Source organism: Fistularia commersonii, chromosome 7 (genome assembly GCF_037954325.1).
Source record: "Fistularia commersonii isolate RoL2024-O1a breed Wild chromosome 7, RoL_Fcom_v1.0, whole genome shotgun sequence".
Lineage (NCBI taxonomy): Eukaryota > Metazoa > Chordata > Actinopteri > Syngnathiformes > Fistulariidae > Fistularia > Fistularia commersonii.
This window is the reverse complement of record NC_141290.1, coordinates 17,929,456-17,949,017: the sequence shown is the minus strand read 5'-3', so window position 1 is coordinate 17,949,017 and position 19,562 is coordinate 17,929,456. Positions and strand designations below refer to the sequence as shown.

The 19,562-nt window shown below is 38.8% G+C and overlaps 1 protein-coding gene across 1 annotated transcript in view; it reads right to left on the bottom strand.

The window, feature by feature from the left end:
* Positions 1-19,562, bottom strand: part of rims4 (regulating synaptic membrane exocytosis 4) — a 40,151-nt gene that overhangs the window by 8,648 nt on the left and 11,941 nt on the right. The window contains exon 2 of the mRNA XM_086150154.1: positions 8,246-8,390. Within this exon, the coding sequence (XP_086006280.1) occupies positions 8,246-8,390 (145 nt within the window). The remainder of the gene's footprint in view (positions 1-8,245; positions 8,391-19,562) is intronic.

Here is a 19,562-nt window from a genome sequence, read left to right as displayed (position 1 = left end):
GAGAAAGACAGATATGGGGTTTGAAGGGGTAAAAGCAAGTGAAGGGCTTATATACAGTGTATACAGTATATACACTATATGGCCAAAAGTATTCACTCACCCATCCAATTGATCGGAATCAGGTGTTCCAATCACTTTCATGGCCACATGTGTGTAAAATCAAGCACCTAGGCATACATACTGTTTTTACAAACATTTGTAAAATAATGGATCGCTCTTAGGAGCTCAGTGAATTCCAGCATGGAACTGTGATAGGATGCCACCTGTGCAAAAAATCCAGTTGTGAATTTTTTTTTTGTTCCTAAATATTCCACAATCAACTGTCAGCTGTATTATAAGAATGGAAGTGTTTGGGAACAACAGCCACGTAAACTAATGGAGCGGGGTCAGCAGAAGCTGAGGCGCATAGTACTAAGAAGCCGCCAACTTTCTGCAGTCAATCGCTAAAGACCTCCAAACCTCATGTGGCTTTCAGATTAGCTCAAGAAAAGTGTGCAGAGAGCTTCATAGAATGGGTTTGCATGGCAGAGCAGCTGCATCCAAGCCACACATCACCAAGTGCAATGCAAAGCGTCGGATGCAGTGGTGTAAAACACGCCGCCACTGGACTCTAGAATAGTAGAGGACATGTTCACTGGAGTGGAGCTTCTCCATACGGCATTCTGATTGACAGGTCTGGGTTTGGCGGTTGCCAGGAGAACAGTACTTGTCTGACTGCATTGTGCCAAGTGTGAAGTTTGGTGGAGGGGGATTATGGTTTGAATTTGTTTTTCAGTAGCCGGGTCTTGGCCCCTTAGTTCCAGTGAGAGGAACTTTGAAAGCTTCAACATACCTAGACATTTTGGACAATTCCATGCTCCCAACTTTGTGGGAACAGTTTGGAGCTGGCCCCTTCCTTTTCCAACTAGACTGTGCACCAGGGCACAAAGCAAGTACCATACACTCATGGATGACAGAGTCTGGCGTGGATAAAGTTGACTGGCCAGCTCAGAGTCCTGACCTCAACCCGATGGAACACCTTTGGGATGAATTAGTGGAGACTGAGAACCAGGCCTTCTTGTCCAACATCAGTATGAGACCTCACAAATGTGCTTCTGGAAGAGTTGATGCTGTTTTATGTTTATACATATATATGTATGTATACCTATGTACACAAATACATTATATACACATACTGTGTATGTTTAGCACTAATACACGACAGGGAAGTAAGAAAAAAATGGGAACAATTAGGAGAGGAGGGGTCACATGACCAGTTTCAACTAAAAGTCGGTATTTCAAAATGGTTGCATAAAGTTAAATCCCTTTTGTGTGTGTGTGTGTGTGTGTGTGTGTGTGTGTGTTTGTGTGTGTGTGTGTTTGTGTGTGTGTGTGCGTGCAAAGGAATCAACTCAGAGTGGTTTGGTGGATGAGTGCCAGGTATTCGTGCAGCTTGGAGAGTCTGTTTGCGTGTTTGTGAGTACACATGCACGAGCCTGGATCCCATTGTCAGAAGGCAAATCCATCCTAAATGTACATGATTTATGTGTGACTTTTTTTTAAAAGACATAATGGACTAAATGTTGTTGCCCTGGAGACTGAGGGCCAATCAGGCCTGGTGGGTCTCATCCAAACTCCAATTCTGAACCTGCAACCAACTGTTACTGATTTTAGAAAATGACATCATCAGGTATGGTGTAATTCAAAGTGAAACAAGTCACTCCTCAAACACAGTCTGGTACGATATTAGTCGCTGCGATATTAGTCATGTATGATATCATACATATCATATATGTATGATATTTTTTGGTTTAATGACAGTTGACATTAATTTCCTGTTGATTTTATGCTTAGAATTGCAGATATTTTTCTATTCAATTCCATATCATTTTTCATTCCATCATATTTTTAGGAAATTCCAGTGGATTTAAATGATTTTTCTCCTTTCGTTGCGATTACTGAAAGAACCTTCTGCCATTCTGGTTTGCAGTCGTAGTTCAGCTGACTTAATACTTCGTTCACTTTTTCAGACTGCGAAATTTTTTAGTCTCAGTTCCATCCCTCACCGGTGCAGTTTGTTAGATCCTGAGTGTTTTTGGCTGCCGACCACGGTTTGCGTGATGAGTTTCAACCACCAATGAATAAAATGTAAGGAAAAAAGCAGCAGTGCAATTAATAGTGATGACTTGGGTCCATTCTGTGATGCAGGCACCTTCAGCGGGACGATTAATGTCTCTCTCAGACCAGACGTTCCAATGTGGACATTTATTTTGCCTTTTTTTTCTTAAGCACACTTTTCTTTCCAACTGGGCTCGTGTATTAAGGAGATGTTGTCACAATATCAAGAGATTTTCCATTACTCCCACTCTCTACAGAGTTGAAATACATGCCCAAAATGTGGCCAAAAGAAAGACAAGTAAAACTGCTGTTTAGAAGGAGAAGAAATCCTTGGTGTAATTAACTACAGATAGAAACTGTTCACTTTATTATCAAATGATTACTAGTGAATATGTGCTGGCCTGGAGAGATTGTGGATACCTGCAACTCCAGAATATGCATTAACTTTTCATAACATCGTGTCCACAGCTGTAGTTTGAATCAGTTTCAGATTTTTCAGTCAATTAAATTATTTTCTAATTAATCTAACATATTTCTAAATGTCCTTTTAATTGTCTTTCCTGAGTTTTGCCCTCAGTTTCAAACTCCCAGTACATATATAGATAGTGATATTTTGAATTTACAGTACAATTTTGTCTAATCCCAGGAAACCAAGTGTTCTGGCTGCATAAAAGAAACAGGGGAACAACTTTTTTAAAGACAGTGATTCAGCGCCGGCTGCCACACAGATTACCCTGCAGCGATGACTGTCTTCATTGTGATACAGAAGGAAAGAGCTTTAAAATATTTACAACAGTATTCTGCCAAAGGCATCCGGGGTGACATTTAAAATTAACAGCAGAATGAGTTGACAAACACTCAGCAGTTGTTATACAATTGTTTGATTCGCCCCACAGGACAATTAAAACACAAAATTGCTCATTTATAAGGAAAATTATCCCAGATAGATATAATCATTGAAATACATGTTGTTATTCATGAACTTAGGGTCTTGGGGGATGCTGGAGCCCATCCCAGCTGTCACCGGGTGAGGTGGGGGGGGGGGGGGCTACACCCTGGACTAGTCGCCAGTCAATCGCAGGGCCACAAAAACAGACAGACAAGATTCACTCCTTCATTTGGGGCAATTTTCCCAATTAACCTGCTATATGTTTTTTCGACTGTAGGAGGAAACCAGAGAAATATCACATAGACACGGGGAGAACATGCAAACTCAGCACAGAAAGGGCTCCTTGTATGATTGTCAGAGATTCATCATGCCAGAGGCAGGGTTTTACCTGTCAATCACATACATCCGACCTGTCATTCTCCCATTCATTCCTATAGACAGCTTAGAGACTTCAATGAAACTGCTGACTGTTCATGCGGTGTAGGAGGAAAATCCATTAACTTCATCATTTAATTTTCATTCTTTGACAGATGAATTCTTGTGGTCACAAAAATATAAAATATCAGGAATGATTTTGTCTAGTAGAGCAGCATAGGATAGAACTTTATTAATCCCAAAGGAAATTATTTTGCCAGAAGGCTCCAAAATTACAGCACTAGTGGACAAAACACATTGAAAATGTAACTATGAAAGTCTTAAAGCTTGGAAACGGGCGTGTCTACTGTGTCTGTATGTGTGTGTGTGTGTGTGTGTGTGTGTGTGTGTGTGTGTGTGTGTGTGTGTGTGTGTGTGTGTGTGTGTGTGTGTGTGTGTGTGCGTGTGTGCGCGCACACTCCTCTATGTGATCTAAATGTTTGTGTATAAATGTGAGTATGCTGAACTGCCTTTGCATTTCTGTGCTTTTTACTATGCGTAATGTGTTTGCATCCTTTTGCGTGTATGTGTGTGCACGCATGCGCAATGAGTGGGTATTACAGGGTGATAAAATCCTGAGATTTAGATTAGATTATGATGTCGGTGTGTGAGGCACATCTGGCGATTATTGCTGTGTGTGCTTTACACAAATATGAAGCCCAGTGCCAAGTGACGACACACTCGTCACGATACGTCAAATATACACCCTTCATCACTGGGACATGACGTCACTCTGCATCAGTTTATTAGGATAAAATCAGTGTTGTGAGGGGGAATATTCTGAGTGGGGTCTTCGTCACCATTCATTGTTCTTTTCCACACTTTTATTTTTCTTAGCATCACAAACTATCAATATATCAATATTATTTCGATTCAGCTAATAATCAACCTATTTATTTATATCAACACCTAGTCTTACACAACAGATGTATGTATGTATGTATGTATGTATGTATGTATGTATGTATCTATCTATCTATCTATCTATCTATCTATCTATCTATTTATCTATCTATCTATCTATCTATCTATCTATCTACCTATCTATCTATCAATCTGTTGATCTGTTGCCGATACATCATAATGTATTGTACAGATGTTTGTACACATACAAACATACATACAATTATACATATATACGTATTATTCACATTTTAGCAGATTTGATGATCAAATTCGAGCCACATTTATATTTGGATAAAATTGAGAAAATCTTATGACTCAATGTCATTTGCAAATAATTTGTGAGACTATGATCTTGAATTGATTTAAAACATGTTTGATTCATGAATCTTAATTTTTTTTTTTTTTTTTCAAGTGGCGAATTGAAATTTAATGAACTTCATCTGTCACCTGTTTTCACTGAGCTCTAAGAGAAGACAGTACGAGAGGAATGAAGAAAGCAGATCAGCCCGAAAATAAACAAACCATTTAGCCACACATAAACCATTCATAAACACACACTCACACACACATTGGCTGGGTCATGATTTGCCTGCCTAATAAATCAATAAGCTCATAAGTGTGATTGGATGTCGTTCACTGACAAAGTGCTTATTCATGCCCAAGCAAACGCAGCCTGGAGCTTTCCAATCATCCTGCCGAGCCAAACAGCTGACGGAAACACGCAGAGATTTAAAGACACTGTGGACAGAGCCCCAACACACTCACGGTTCAAGCTCTGGCTGAATAGGACATTCAGAAAACTATAATTGCATCACTGACAGACACTGGCAGGAGATTATTTGTCCAAAAACCGTCACAGTCTTCAGTTAAAAAATAAACACATTTCATGGCACAAACACAATATATCTTTCGGGTCTGAGTTTGAAGTCAAACTGTTCTTTTATTTTACGGCATTTATTTGATGACAGCACAGTTAGGATGTAATGATATTGAGAAGATTATGCCATAATTTTTCACTGACTAAGTAATAATGTATAGGTTTATAAAATTATGTCTATGCTAGTGTGCTGGAATTTTGGGGAAAATCTTCCTGATATTCAATGAGTGTCAAGACTGTAATCACTGAACCAAGTGTTTATGACGCAGAAAAACCTGTTTCCATCAACAGGAAATCTGCATATTTCTAAAAATATAAAAAAGTGAATATTAATATGTGAGTAAACAGTGCAGATACAGCCGTCCTCCCTGTCTGTCTGCTTTGTCTTGTTATGTAACTGAAGGAATTCATGCTGAATGCCAGGTTGGCACTGATCACTGTGTGTATGTGTGTGTGTGTGTGTGTGTGTGTGTGTGTGTGTGTGTGTGTGTGTGTGTGTGTGTGTGTGTGTGTATGCATGGGCTGCACTACATACAACTCTAGTTCTGCCTGATGTCATAAGCACTTTTTCCACTGGGTTTTACTGTTTGCTGCCTCTTGGTGTGATTGGGTGTTTGTCTGCATGAGTTTGTGTGCATGTGTGAGTGAGTATGCACGCACAATTTGGATGGATGATGATGATGATGGGTACAAACACAATTAGGTGCCAGTAAAGGAGATAAATATAATGAGGGGGAAAAAAAAACATTTAAAATAGAGGCTGAAAGAATGAAAAAGCAGCCTTTAAATATTCCAGGCAAAATGCATTTCTGAATACTAGGAAGCCTTTTTAAGATATAATCCTTTAACTCTTAAAACATGTTACACAACAAGTAGATCTAAACTATTACATTGTCTTTCTATGATTTGAAAAATATAAATTTCTGATGATGGTAAAAAGGCCAGATGTCAGATGGAAGACACTTTTAGAAACCAGAAAAAAAACTAAACAAAAAATTGAAAAATTGAGAAGTGAAGAGAAAATTACCCACAAATGTTTAAGGTATTACTCTCATTTTAAAGCTGAAGTTTGTTAAATCTGGTTTTGCTCATTGTTATAAAGGTGATTCACTTTAAAAACCATCTAAAACTCAACTTTGCATTGACAGCCAGCTCTGTGTATATTAAAGTGTGAACCCATATTTGTGGCACTTTCTGGGAGCCATGGCAACAAAAATTCTCCCTGAAACCAAGCAAATTTTATCCCCAACAAAGTATCAGGTGAAACCAGTGTTTGGTAAGGTTTCAGGTAACCATGGCAACAAAATGTTCCAAAAACTAACTGTCAGAAGTGAGTAGCGTATAATGCAGCATCAAGGGGACATACGCCAGTGTCTCCCAAGCCCAGATAAATGCTGAGGGTTGTGTCAGGAAAGGCATCCGGTGTAAAACTTGTGCCAAAACCAAATATGCAAATCAAACCTGAGAATCTCTTACCGGATCAATTGAGGCCAGAGTTAACAACGACAGCCGATCATGCCGATAACCTACAGGGTACCACTGCAAATTGGGCTACTCTGGGTCGAAGACAGGGAGGAGGAAGGTGTGTTCAGGATCAGAGAGAAAAGGAAAGGCAAGAGTCTGGGACTGAGAGCAGGGACTTTGAATGTTGAGAAAATGACAGGAAAAGGTATAGAGTTGGTTGGGATGATGCAGAGAAGGAAAATGGATACATTTTGTGTCAGGGGACTAGGTGGCAAGGTGATAAGGTTAGAAGATTTGGATTGGGAAGATTTGGAGCAGGTTTTAAGTTTACCACTATCATGGTACTGATAGAAAGGGATATGGAGTAGGAGGTAATTTGAAAGAGATCAGTGACTGCAAAGTAGCGGTAAGTGAAAGTGTAGCCAGGCACCGTAGAATGGTGGTTTGTAGGATGAGGGGTGACAAGGAAGACTAAGAGGACAAAGGCAGAGCAGAGGACAAAGTGGCGGAGGCTGAAAAGGGAGGAGTGTTGTATGATTTTCAGGGAGGACTTCAGAAAAAGGCTCTGGGTGATCAGGGTGAGCTTCCAGATGACTGAACAACTACAGCTAATGTGATCAGGGAGACAGGTAGGAGAGTACTTGGTGAGTCAGAGAAAACAGTTAACAAAGAAGAGGTGGGACACAGAGGGGATTGAAAAGAACAGACAGGAGTACAGAGAGATACAGTGTAAGGTAAAGATAAAGGTAGCAAAGGCAAAACAAACGGCATAAGATGACTTGTATGCTCGGTCGGACAGTAAGGAGGGAAACAAAGAGATAGAGATGGAAAGGATCTATAGCAGGTCCGGTTGATTAAGGATAGACAGGGAAACGTATTGACAGAAGCTAGAGGAGTGATGGGAAGATGGAAAGAGTACTTTGAAGGGCTAATGACTGAGGAAAATGAAAGTGAGGGAAGGGTCATGTAGAGAGGAGGGATAGTGAATATAATGGAAGACTGATGCTGGAATTGAAGTTGCCAGGCATTAGGTTCTGAACCGGAGAACTGAAGAAGCCTCTCAGATGAGGGATGAAACACTTTAAAGCGAAGAAATTCAATTCCAGTTTCTCAGACAAAAAGATTTTGACCAGAACTCCTTTGTTTGGCTTTACCTTTTCACATTCCAATCCAGGTATTCCCAGAAAAGTTGCTCTTTTGTCCCAACGAACAGCACCCCCATTAGCATAACAACCCCCTTAGACCTAGTTTCTATCAATCAACTCTTACATTTACATAACAAGCTACCATAACCTCGACATGCCCAAAACCTTGGCAGTTATATTCAGAAACTCTCAACATTAGAACTGAAGAAGCCTCTCAGATGAAATGGAAACGTCATCAAATGAAGAAATTCAAGTCCAGGTTTTTGACAAAAATTCACCATGACCTGGATGACTGAGAACCTCGCAAAGACATGTGAGAGAGGAGGATACAGAGAATAGGGTTAGATGGAGAAGGTTGATTTGCTGTGGTGACCCCTGAAGGAAAAAAACGAAAGGAAAAGAAGAAGAAGAAGAAAGAAGGAAGTGAGTAGTGTGTGTTTGTGTTGAACTCACTTGCCCTCAGAGCCGTAGCTGTTCATACTGTCCTCTATGGACTCGTGACTGGCCTGACGGACGGTCCGACTCGGCATCTCCACTGCCAGGCCGGTCTCTGTGCTCCTCTGGATGCCCCCCTTCAGCTTCCTGCCCTCCGTGTCAACTGTTACACACACACACACACACACACACACACACACACACACACACACACACACACACACAAACAAATACAATCAATTTTAAATCAAAGAATCAAAGAAGTTGTGTAAAACATTTCAAAAACAGGATGAAATATATTTACACAATTTACACAATTTTGTATATGATCCATTCAGTGTCAAATCAAAATGAAAGATAGATTACTGTGCTTTTCAAAACAGTCCTTTGTAACAATTATAATTTTGTTGAAATATTGTTAATATAGTCTCTAAACAGCAAATGAAAAATGAAAAATGGCAGGAATATAAGTGACCAGTTGCCAAGACTGTTCTGCTTTTTTAAATGGAATAAAATGCAAAGTATTTCCAAATGTCACTTTAAAACCAGACATACAAAAATGTTATTAACTTGAGTAATATTATCTGTGATACATGGGTTGTATTTAAAAGACTTTCTGCAACTGCTGTTTTTAAGTTTTACCTTTGGATTATGATTGGGATTTTAATTATAATCCCAATATAAATAATTTTTTTGTTTTTGTGGTAAAAAGAGATCACACGATCAAAAACAATGATGTAAATAGAAAGGGAAAAATATGAATATAGAGCAGATAACAAATAGATAAAGGAATAAGCAAATTGGAAAAAAAAATTGTTGATAAGCAGTGACGTTCCCGCTCGGTCATAATCTGATTTCCATATAGACTGTTCAATAATTTCTACATCTGCAAATGAAATCTGAAATTCGATGACATTCTACATGAGGACACAAGCTGCCGTGCCCTTGTGTGAGTATCACAAGATGAGCGGTGATGAGAAATCACTCGAAGTGGCCGAGGACAAAAACTCTTAGACCCTCCTCAGATCCCAGAAGCACATCTAGCAGTAAAAAAGACCACAAATTGATGCGCGTTCCTGCTGCACACCTTTGTGTGTCGATGGAGGTTGAGCTAGTAATTAAGTGCTTCAGCTGCGGGTCTTTGACCTTGTAAAGAGGACGGGGAAGTTGCTCTCTTTGATGGCTACACACACACATGCATGCAGACAAACATCTTTAAATCAATGCTACCAACATCAATATTATCATAATCACTATTATATTATATAAAAGTTTTGTTGTTTGTGCCCCTATTTTCTTATCTCATTTACATTTCTTATGTGATTAAAATGCAATCCAATCCTAATTTCATTCAACGTTCTCGTAGATGTGTTTAATTTTAATTATATTCTATTAGGTTCCAAACAATGTGAAATGTAGCATATTGTATTCTATTATATTCTATTCTAAACTTCAGAATCCTTTGAATTTCCGGGGTTTCTCAAATATTCCAAGACACATCTTTGTCCACAGTGAAACACGCAAACACACACATATTCAAGCATGTGTGAAGAAGTGAGTGGTCGAGCTGATTAAAAAGTGAACTGGAACGTTACTATTTCCATCGCGCTCATGTGGGACGAGTCACTGGCAGATTTGGGTTGTTGCTGCTGCTCTAACTTTGTTAGTATTGTTTATCAACACAGAGGTCGTTCGCCAGCACAGAGCTTGGTCAGAGGTCGGGAGACCAAGGTCATATGGAGATCAGTCGGACAGAACATGCAAACTCCACACTAAAGGAGTCAACTCTCATGCAACTCTTTATGGTGTTATATAATCAATTCATCTATTGACAACATCACTTATCCTGCACATAGGCAAACTGACATTAGATGAGAGGCCGGGTTTAACGTTGATTGACTCCTGTCAATCACAGGGTCACATCCATCAACGCTCCTTCATAGCTGCTAAAATGCTATGCTATGCTATCTGTTCCTTTCCATTTAATATGCCCGCAGAGAAGGTCCAAAATTAATGAAGAAAAGTGACTCAAGTCTGAAATTATAAGCATGACAGAACAGAAGAAAATCCCTCAGGGAGAAAGGTTGAATGATTTTGCTTCCCCCAAATGTTTTGTCCTCTGTTGTTTTCTCCCACTTGCTAAATCTTTAATTTCATCAGATCCGCCAGGTTTCTAAAGCTTGTTAGACGACACCCTGACTGCTTACAGGGAACATCCAAAACACCTCTGATTAATTTAGAGCCTAATGACTGTCCATCTGCCCTTTTGCATCAAGATTATTAATCCTTCACCTAATTTTGACGAGCCTCATGCGGCCTTAAAATCATATGTTATAGGTCATTTAATTTGTCCCTTAATGATGTTGACAATAATCTCCCGTGAGAACTGTGTGTTTGTTTTCTCTTCTGAATGCAAATGCATTTTCAAAAAAGCAGTGGGTGATTTATGACCATCTGGCATGTGAAAGCGTTTTTGTGTTTGGGCATGTGTGTGTGTCTGTTTTATGAGTGTCTTTCGGTTACAGACAGTTTGTTACACAACCCCCCTGAAATGATTAAATATAGACTCTTGAATGACAAAGAATTTTTAAAAAATGGGTCACATTGCACTTTTTAAATGCATGAGTGACCTGGTAAGCAACCTGAACATTCAGACGTCCAGTGTGTGGAGATCTTAATCCTAATCTTGCACTGCAGCTGGATTTGCCAAAAACACAAATCTGCTTTCCTCTCTATCCTCAGTCCAACAAGTGCAGTACTGCGGTGAAGAGAGAGTGAGGTCATGAGCATATACAGATCATTCCAAACTTTTTAAAATTTCATATATATCTATAATCATATTTTTAACAATGTTTACACTCTTCTACCAGCATATATACCAATGCTATGCAGACAGCAAAGTAGGAATTTCGCTATAAACCATTTCAATCTTAAATCTTGACGCTTGAATACATACATATTTAGTGTTTTCTTTGATATTTATAGGTCAGGCTTGATGTTTTCACTGCATATTGATTTTTGTAACAAATTCAACAGAAACCGGTGACTTGTAATAACCATGTTATAAACTATGACCGATAGACAGGGGGGCTATTGTTGACAGTCCCTTCACAAATGTGATCTGTCTTTGACTATGACAGAAATCCATGTAACCTCAATGGACGCCTTGTAAATCCAGAGGGCAGAGCTAAATCTACTCAAAATAGAGAAAGAAGTTTCAGTTGGAACATAATTAATTTGACTTTTTTGCATCTTTTTTGTTGATCGGGACCATTTGAGCCACTATTGTAATTCAGCAGAATAACAGAAGCATGGTTTAGAAACAGCCCCACAACTAGTCACACTTTAACTGGATTAACCCATTAAAAAATAGAAAATAAATATTATATAAAAGAATATGTCAATATAGTTTTCTAAAATTCAAAACAACATTAACCTCATGTCTCTCATGTTATTACTTCACTGCTCAAGGGATTTCATGTACAAAAAGGTACTAATTCGCTGTCTGACATTTCATTCCGGGAAGTAATGTTTTAGAAAATGTCGTACCATGATGATGGAATAACATGTTAAAAGGTCACAACCATTTCTTTTCTTTTTTTTTTTTCTTTTCTCAGGGTTGTAATTTATTAGACCTGATTAACCCCATAAATACCACATAGTTTCCATTTGGACAACATATGAAAAATACACATTTAGTAGAATCCACATGAAAACAGCAGGGTATTGTGAAAAAAAAGCCATGTGTCGTAACTATCAGAGTAAAATAATGCAATTGACTTTCGTAAAGCTACAAAATAATTCCAAGCCAGGAGAGACTGATCATTTGAAATCACACAAAAACAAAGCTTCATAGAAGGTTAAATGTAAAGAGGTGTAAAAATGCTTGATCATGACACTTGTACTTTGCAAACCCAGACATTGTATTCCTTGTAAACATTAATCCCTCAGACAATGATACAGTTGTGTTTATGCTCCTCTCCTCTGATGTACCAACTGTCCATCTGTCCATCTGTGACTCTCCGTCACCAGCCACCCCGGCACCTGGGAACAGGACATTTTGTCATGCGGCAGTGGTGACACAGATACAGTTTCCATGGGCATGGATGCCGTTACTATGGAGACCAAGTTGGAACCCGAGCCTGTGGTGTGCCTTCTCGAAGAGCTTTGCAACACACTGGAATGTCATTCTTCGCGTTATTGTCTTTGCTTATGCTTCTGTGTGTGTGCCTCCGTGTGTGTATGTCGTGTGTGTATCCCGTCAGTCATCGTCAGTGATGGTGTGTCGGGGGAAATGGAGTTACATAACTAATGTGGCAGGTGTATAATAAGGCTGGAGACAATGGATTCTTTCATTGCTCTGATGGAATATTATCTTCATTCACTTCAATCCAGCTCAATGAGCTTTTCTGCAGCAAAAAAAGAAACAATTCCGCCACACAGTCAAGATAAAAGATTAAGGTTTAGAGGGTTTAATTTCATTAACTGATTTAAAATCAGAAATTGAAAAAAGATCTCAGCTGTTAATTTTTCAGGGGAGAAGTCGAAGAGAACATTAACATTTCAGGTAAATTTACCTTCCAATGCGGTAGGTTAACAAATTGAAGTAATATGAGCCACATAATGGGCCTTACAACAAAGCTTCAATAAATTATTTCGCTTAAACAAAATTTTAACTTTGTCCACGAATAATTCTTATATCAACATACAGTATACAGATTCCAAATCTACCTTTTTTAATTTCTTAGAATAGACAGACATTAGCCTTCAATTTTTAGAGACCTTATTGGAACTTTGAGCAAACGTTTGGTTTTAACTGTCGCATCTGACCTCGGAAAGTGTCAGGATGACCCAAAAACACGGATGTTTACAGGTAGAGGGGGCAGATGTTTGGATGGACATTGTTTGCTTGGAAAGCTGAGCTGGACCACTTTTCCTCTCTGAGGCCAGCTGTTTATTTTTTTTTCCAGATGTTTGGCATCTTAAGGCCGGTCAAATCTCATCTGGTCACGGAGGAATTGCAAAGTCTCCTTCTGCCCACCATGTCAGCCTAATTTTGTCTCTTTTCCTTTCACGTCAACAGTATTGGCTCATCTTGCTCTTGCAGTTTGCGAGTGAGCACCCACAGCATGTGATGCTAGGCCCTGCTGAGGTGTTGCACAAAGACCCGCCGACGTGATGCTCCAAAGTTGTGATGTAGCGATCGTAGAGCCAGGACTCATTAGTCTGGTCCCTCAGCAGAGAGATATTAATGAAAGCAGAACAGATGTAAAAATAGCTGCCCCTCCCATATGCACACACACACATACACACACACACACACACACACACACACACACACACACACACACACACACACACACACACACACACACACACACACACACACTCCGATAGGACAGACAGCCAGGCCGGGAGACAAACCTGGTGGCCTAGATTGGAGACTCAAATTTCTAAGGTTGTGACCCCCAAAATAATGGCAAAGAGACTTCTTGTTTCACTGTCCTGGACATGGACACAAATAAAGATTGACATTTTTTTAAAGTTTTGTAACATTTAGGGTTAAAGAAGTTTTTTTTTTTTTTTTTTTTTTTTTTTTTTTTTTTTTTTTCATAAATTAAATAATTAATTTAATTCTTAATTTTTAATCATTAATTATTATTATTAATAAATTATATAGAAGTCATTTTGAAATAATTTCTTGTAGTTTTTAAGGAAATGTTTGGCTTTATTTTAAATGTATTTATCTGAATGCTTGGATAGTTGGCATTTATTAGCTTCTTAGAGCTATCAAAATTTCAAAGTCAGTCAGGGGTGTTTGTGAGGAAGGCATGTCAAATCATCAAAAATATTTATCAAATTTTGACACAACTACAAAATTGTAACTTTTTAAGAGCTAGATCACTGTGGTATAGATACCCATCAGGTAATTTTTTCCAATTTTCTGGATGATCTCTTGCAATTCTTTTAAAAACTTTCTTGTTCATTTTAGGCTTCACTGTAAAAAAAGGAAATACTTTATCAAACTCTGACATACAACTAGGTGCTGCTAATTTGGACATAAATTCTTGATCCTCATTTTACAAGACAATTTACACTAACCCTAAAATAAATGTGATTCTTCTTCTCAGCCTCAAGGGAGCCAAGATACTCGATGTAGAATGTGAGAAGGGGAATCAGTGGGGTCTTTGTATGAAACAAGGTTAAAATAAGTTCGAACATAAACGAGGAGTCAGAGGACAGAGGCTGTTCTCCTCATTAAAAGTCTGGCTGCAGATCCCTGAAGGGGCCAAAGTTTTCCAATCAACTTTCCAGTCAAAAAGATGCCGGGGTTGCCCAGGTTGCCGGACACCAGGCCACAAATAAGTTGATGCGTCCTGCTCAGTCACCGACAGAGGACGCAGCCCTGGTCACTTTGCCGATTTGGGCTCAGAGTTTGTCACATACGCTAATGAAGACAGTAGGGAACACGTCCTCCTCTGGGCGACACTGGACAGCCAGTTACCCTTTAAAGTCCTTTTAAGCAGTCCCCTTTTATTATATCACTACCATCAATATGATTACCACTACTGCTAATAATGTTATCTACATTTCTGTGATACTTAATTATATTGCATTTTTGAGAAGACCCGAGCAACATGAGAGTGTAGTTCAAGTGCCAAATGTGCTTGACTTGATCCTTAAAGAAAAACATGATAAGGTCCAAATTATATATGAACATGTACAGTTGAACTTGGCTTAAATCCTCACAGTGTCACTTTGAGTGAGGATGTAGTCATCCTAACATGGCTCTGGGCTGAACACCAGAATGCTTTCCTGATTCCTCCACATTGAACAGCCACATATTTGACCCGCCAACCATTTGCCAAGGAGACAGGTTTGATCTCAGGGGCCAAGCTGCACATCTTAACCTCTATGGGCAAATAAACAGTTAAATAAAACCGAACAGATGCACTGCGTCGCCTGCTGAGCGAGACCTCTCATTTGCCACTAGTCTGTTCATTAGGAAGAGAGAAGGGAATCTGGCAGTGATCGTCAAAGTGAGATGGAGGGGATATAGGATCATGGAAGGCAGTGAAGAAGCGGCATTTATTTGAGAAATGACTTTGTGGTGGAGCTGCAGAGTGGAGCCGGAGAGACGGATGGGCAGCAGCAGATTGCGGCTAAAAATCAGCCGCTGGGGAAGCAATTTTTAAACTCTACATTTTTTATTTTTTTTTTATCTCAGCAATTAAGATTAGCTGAGTGATAAAGTCCATTTTTTTGGTCAGAGTTCTATACATTTAAAAAGAGAAGGTGTTCCCTGCCAATGCATTACATTTCTTTTTTAACTTGTAATGCCTTATTTTCATTTTGTTTTTTTAAGCAGAGCAAGATATTCTGAAATAACAAGAGTCCTTCTGTGGCTTAAAATTATCTGAATTATGAAAGAGCTTTGAAACAAATATATGTATTACATTGATACATTTTAGAAATTAAATCATCACTTAAAAAAAAAAAAACTTTCGTGCCATAGAAATACAGTGTCTTAAGCTATTCATACTCAGAACTATCCATCATTGTACAACTTATGTGCCAACATAAAAGCGGGAATGACAACACCTCTTTTGCAAATAAACAAGTCCACTTCAAATTTCTAACAAAAATGTTCTCAGAAATCCTCTGAGAAAAATGCTCTGCCAAGATAATATAGGGAAAAACAAGCGGTAAGAGCCCCCAAACCAAAGCTGAATTATGTCATTTGTTCTCGCAGCCCTGGGAGCGAAAACATAGATCTCGCCTCTTGCAGAGGAAAATATGGGCCTCATATCAGTCATGAAATGACATAATTTACATTACAATGTAAACATACAGCGATCTGAGTTGTTCTCAAATTTCTCAAAACCAACATGCCTGCTTGGTCCAAAACACCAACAAAACACCAACAGAAACAAAATTCATGGTTTGAAGATATTTCAGGTTGGAGGCAGAATAGAACTCTGCCTCATACTTGAGTCAACCTCCTTGCACCCATCAGAGTGTATTTGCATCAACTAGAGGTAAACCCTGATTTATGCTAATCAAAGTACTTCAATAACCTGATGCCAGTCAAGGTCAGATTGCAGCTCTCAGCGGAAGATAAATGACATCTGTCAAAACAAGGAGGAAAAACTATCTCCTATATTGTAAAAATAATTTTTACCCACATCAACGCAACTGATCTTTCAAAATAATTTTGACCCAACATCAACGCAACTGATCATTCCATGGAGTTCTTAACAATGGAAGATGTTTCTCGGTGTGGTCTAGTTAGCCTTTGCCTAGATGGAGGCTGTTTCTTTGACTTAAGTGTCAGCAACAACCTCTCTCTCTTTTCAAGTGACTGCACAGATTCTGGCTTGTCTGAGAATTTGAGCTATCACAACTCCAAAGTTGGCTTAAGTTTTGCCAGTCATGGGTCATGGGTCCCTTGTCACCTCACTTTTAATGTATCAAAAAAAATGCGTTTTGTCAGTCATCTTTTTACTTCCCGACCTTATGATGTTTTTCATATGCAGTGAAATGCTTCGTCCTTTTTAAAAAGTGTTTTCGATTTTCTCGGAACACTGATGACCTTCCACGCTCCGTGTATTGCATAAATTGTGTTTGCCTGTAAAGCCGAGACTCAATGACCCCAACTGTAATTATGTGAGGACGTTAGTCCCTGTAGAAGCCATTTTATAAGGGCGAGGCCATTTTTTTAAACTTGACCTCACTGTTTGAAATTAAGAATTATGACCTCGAGGATGATTACAGCCTTGTGAAACTTCATAACCATAAATTAGAGGCTGGACGTTCAGAGAATTTGAAGGATATGGAGCTAAAAGGGGAAATAGGGGACACTGTGGGGAGCATTAGAGACTCGAACACTGTAAAATGAATTGACTTAGATCAATCGATCATGAAATATAAAAATCTAAATAACAAAAGGGAACAGTTAATATTGAAAAACTAAGTGATATAAAACAATCACATATAAGTTATGGTCAATGAACAAGGAAAGAGACCTGTTTCTGGAAAAAAAGAGATAAAGGCAATATTCTGAGACGCCTGGGAAAAAAAACAATGACAATGAATGAAATGAATGAAAATAATAGGAAAATGGGAAACAATTAACCTTAAAACCATCAAGAAATAACCCAAAGATTGTCAATAAATAGCTTATGACCAAATGATTTACCCAAAAATGAATGACTTATTGATTTACAATGATGAATTACTTTGAAATCAGGTAGGAGTTATCCAAATATGAAAAGTAAGAGTATTAAACAGTTCACAATCGGTTTAAAAAAAGTAAAAACTATCTTCTCTGTGAGAGACATTTTGACTTGACATCCAACATGTCTCACATGATCAATGACCGTCTATTTGTGTGTGTGTGTTTTACACACTTCGTTTGCAATCGCCCAATCTTATTTCATTACTACTGTCAAGGAAACCTGAGACAGTTTTTTTCACAAGTCCCATTAAGGCCAATTGGAATGTCCTAATCATCACCAGGAGGGTTATTGATTATGAAGTTCCCAATATCTTTGTTAAACCTGTGGATTGATTGGGTATCTCTGTCATTAGCGTCCCTACTCCTTGTTGCCTCAACGTTGACCTTTAGACCCTTTGTCCTTAGATAGACCTGTTGTGGTGAAAACACACACTCACAGGCAGAGACCCACACATACACTACTTTCATCTGAATATTATGCTGAGACAATACAATGTTCTGCATCTCTATCATAACAGTTATTACCGTAATTAATTACTCTCATTCTGTCTAATTAGCAAAGTGAGCACAAAAATGGAAATGTTCATCAGCAAGTAAAGACTTTCTATATGAGATTAGTGGAGATGTTCACTTAAATCATAGGTTGATGATGTCCAGCAAAAATTAAAAAGACTTGCAACATGACTTTCACAGTAATTTTGGTGGCTTAAGACTTCAGTTTCATTATGTGGCACAGTACGGGGAAAAAAATGCCATAAAAATAATTATCCAGTAATCTTAATTTGCAGGGTTCAGCAGGCTTTACTGCTTCAAACAGAACTAGAAACTAGAAACATCTGCAGGAACCCCAAAAACCTGAAACTGGCCACAGCTGCACATGCAAAAATGTACCAAACTGCCATACTTCCATTGAAAAAGCTCTTGTTTCAAAGCACCAGGACTCCACTACCTAACCCACTGCCTCAATCAAACGTGCATAGCTTGGTTCATGTAGCTATTATGAGGTATTACTGAAGTATTGTGCAAGGACAATGCTTAGGATTTATATTATTAGGTCCAAGTAATTCTAGAAGCTGCATCAATGCTAGAAGATGCTTTATAACCCATATCACGGGATATGCCATTAGGTCCTGAAGTCAACAAATGACTAATTCTACCCCGATAGTCATAGCAATTGATAATTAAATTTCAAAATGGCTTGTTGTGCAAAGAAACAACGTTGGCATCCTCGAGTTCTCACTCAGTCCTGCGTGGACGAGATCTTGACATCAGATAAGATAAGCAGATAAGCAGGCAACTTATAAGGCACTGACTGACTCCCTTCAAGCTTCTCCAATGTAGCTTTAAAACCCAGACACACTTTCATTGATATTAAAAAAAAAAGAAGAGATATAGTTTCATAGAGACGCAGGAATCTTCCAGGCTTCCTCCTGGCTTGCCAGCGACAGATGACTGGACAATTTCTCGGCGGCTCCCCCAAGGCAGAATAAATCACTTTTAAGGTGGACAGATTCTGTAGTGGCTTCCAATTAGATAAATGTAACATGATTTTTGGCTGGATCTTTCAACGGCTGACACATACAGACACACACACACAGACACACACACAGACACACACACACACACACACACACAAGCAAATCATCGAGCCTCGATTAAAGCTGGTGGAGGTGATTTGTTCCTGTCAGTACTTGGGCCATGGGGCAGCAGGGAGGTATAACATAGAAGAAAAAGAAGAAACAGAATAAGAAGAAGAAGGTGCAGGAAAACATGGTAAAGTGAGATAATGTGTGATTGTGAGATTTAATCTGTGGATGTGTAAGTGTGTGTGTGTGTGTGTGTATGTGTGACTACAACACACCTTTAAATGACATTTCAACAAACAGCTGTTGTTCCAGCCTGTAACTTTGTTAGAGGAGTTGATGCAAACTAAGCGCAAAAAACAAAATTAATTAATTTAAAGCTGAAACATCTGTCCACACGGACTCTAAGCTCATCTGAACAAACCACAGGGTAATTCTGATATATTGCATTCAACTGTCGTCAGTAATGAGACGCACTAATAACGTTACGTGATCATAATGCCATCAACAGTTG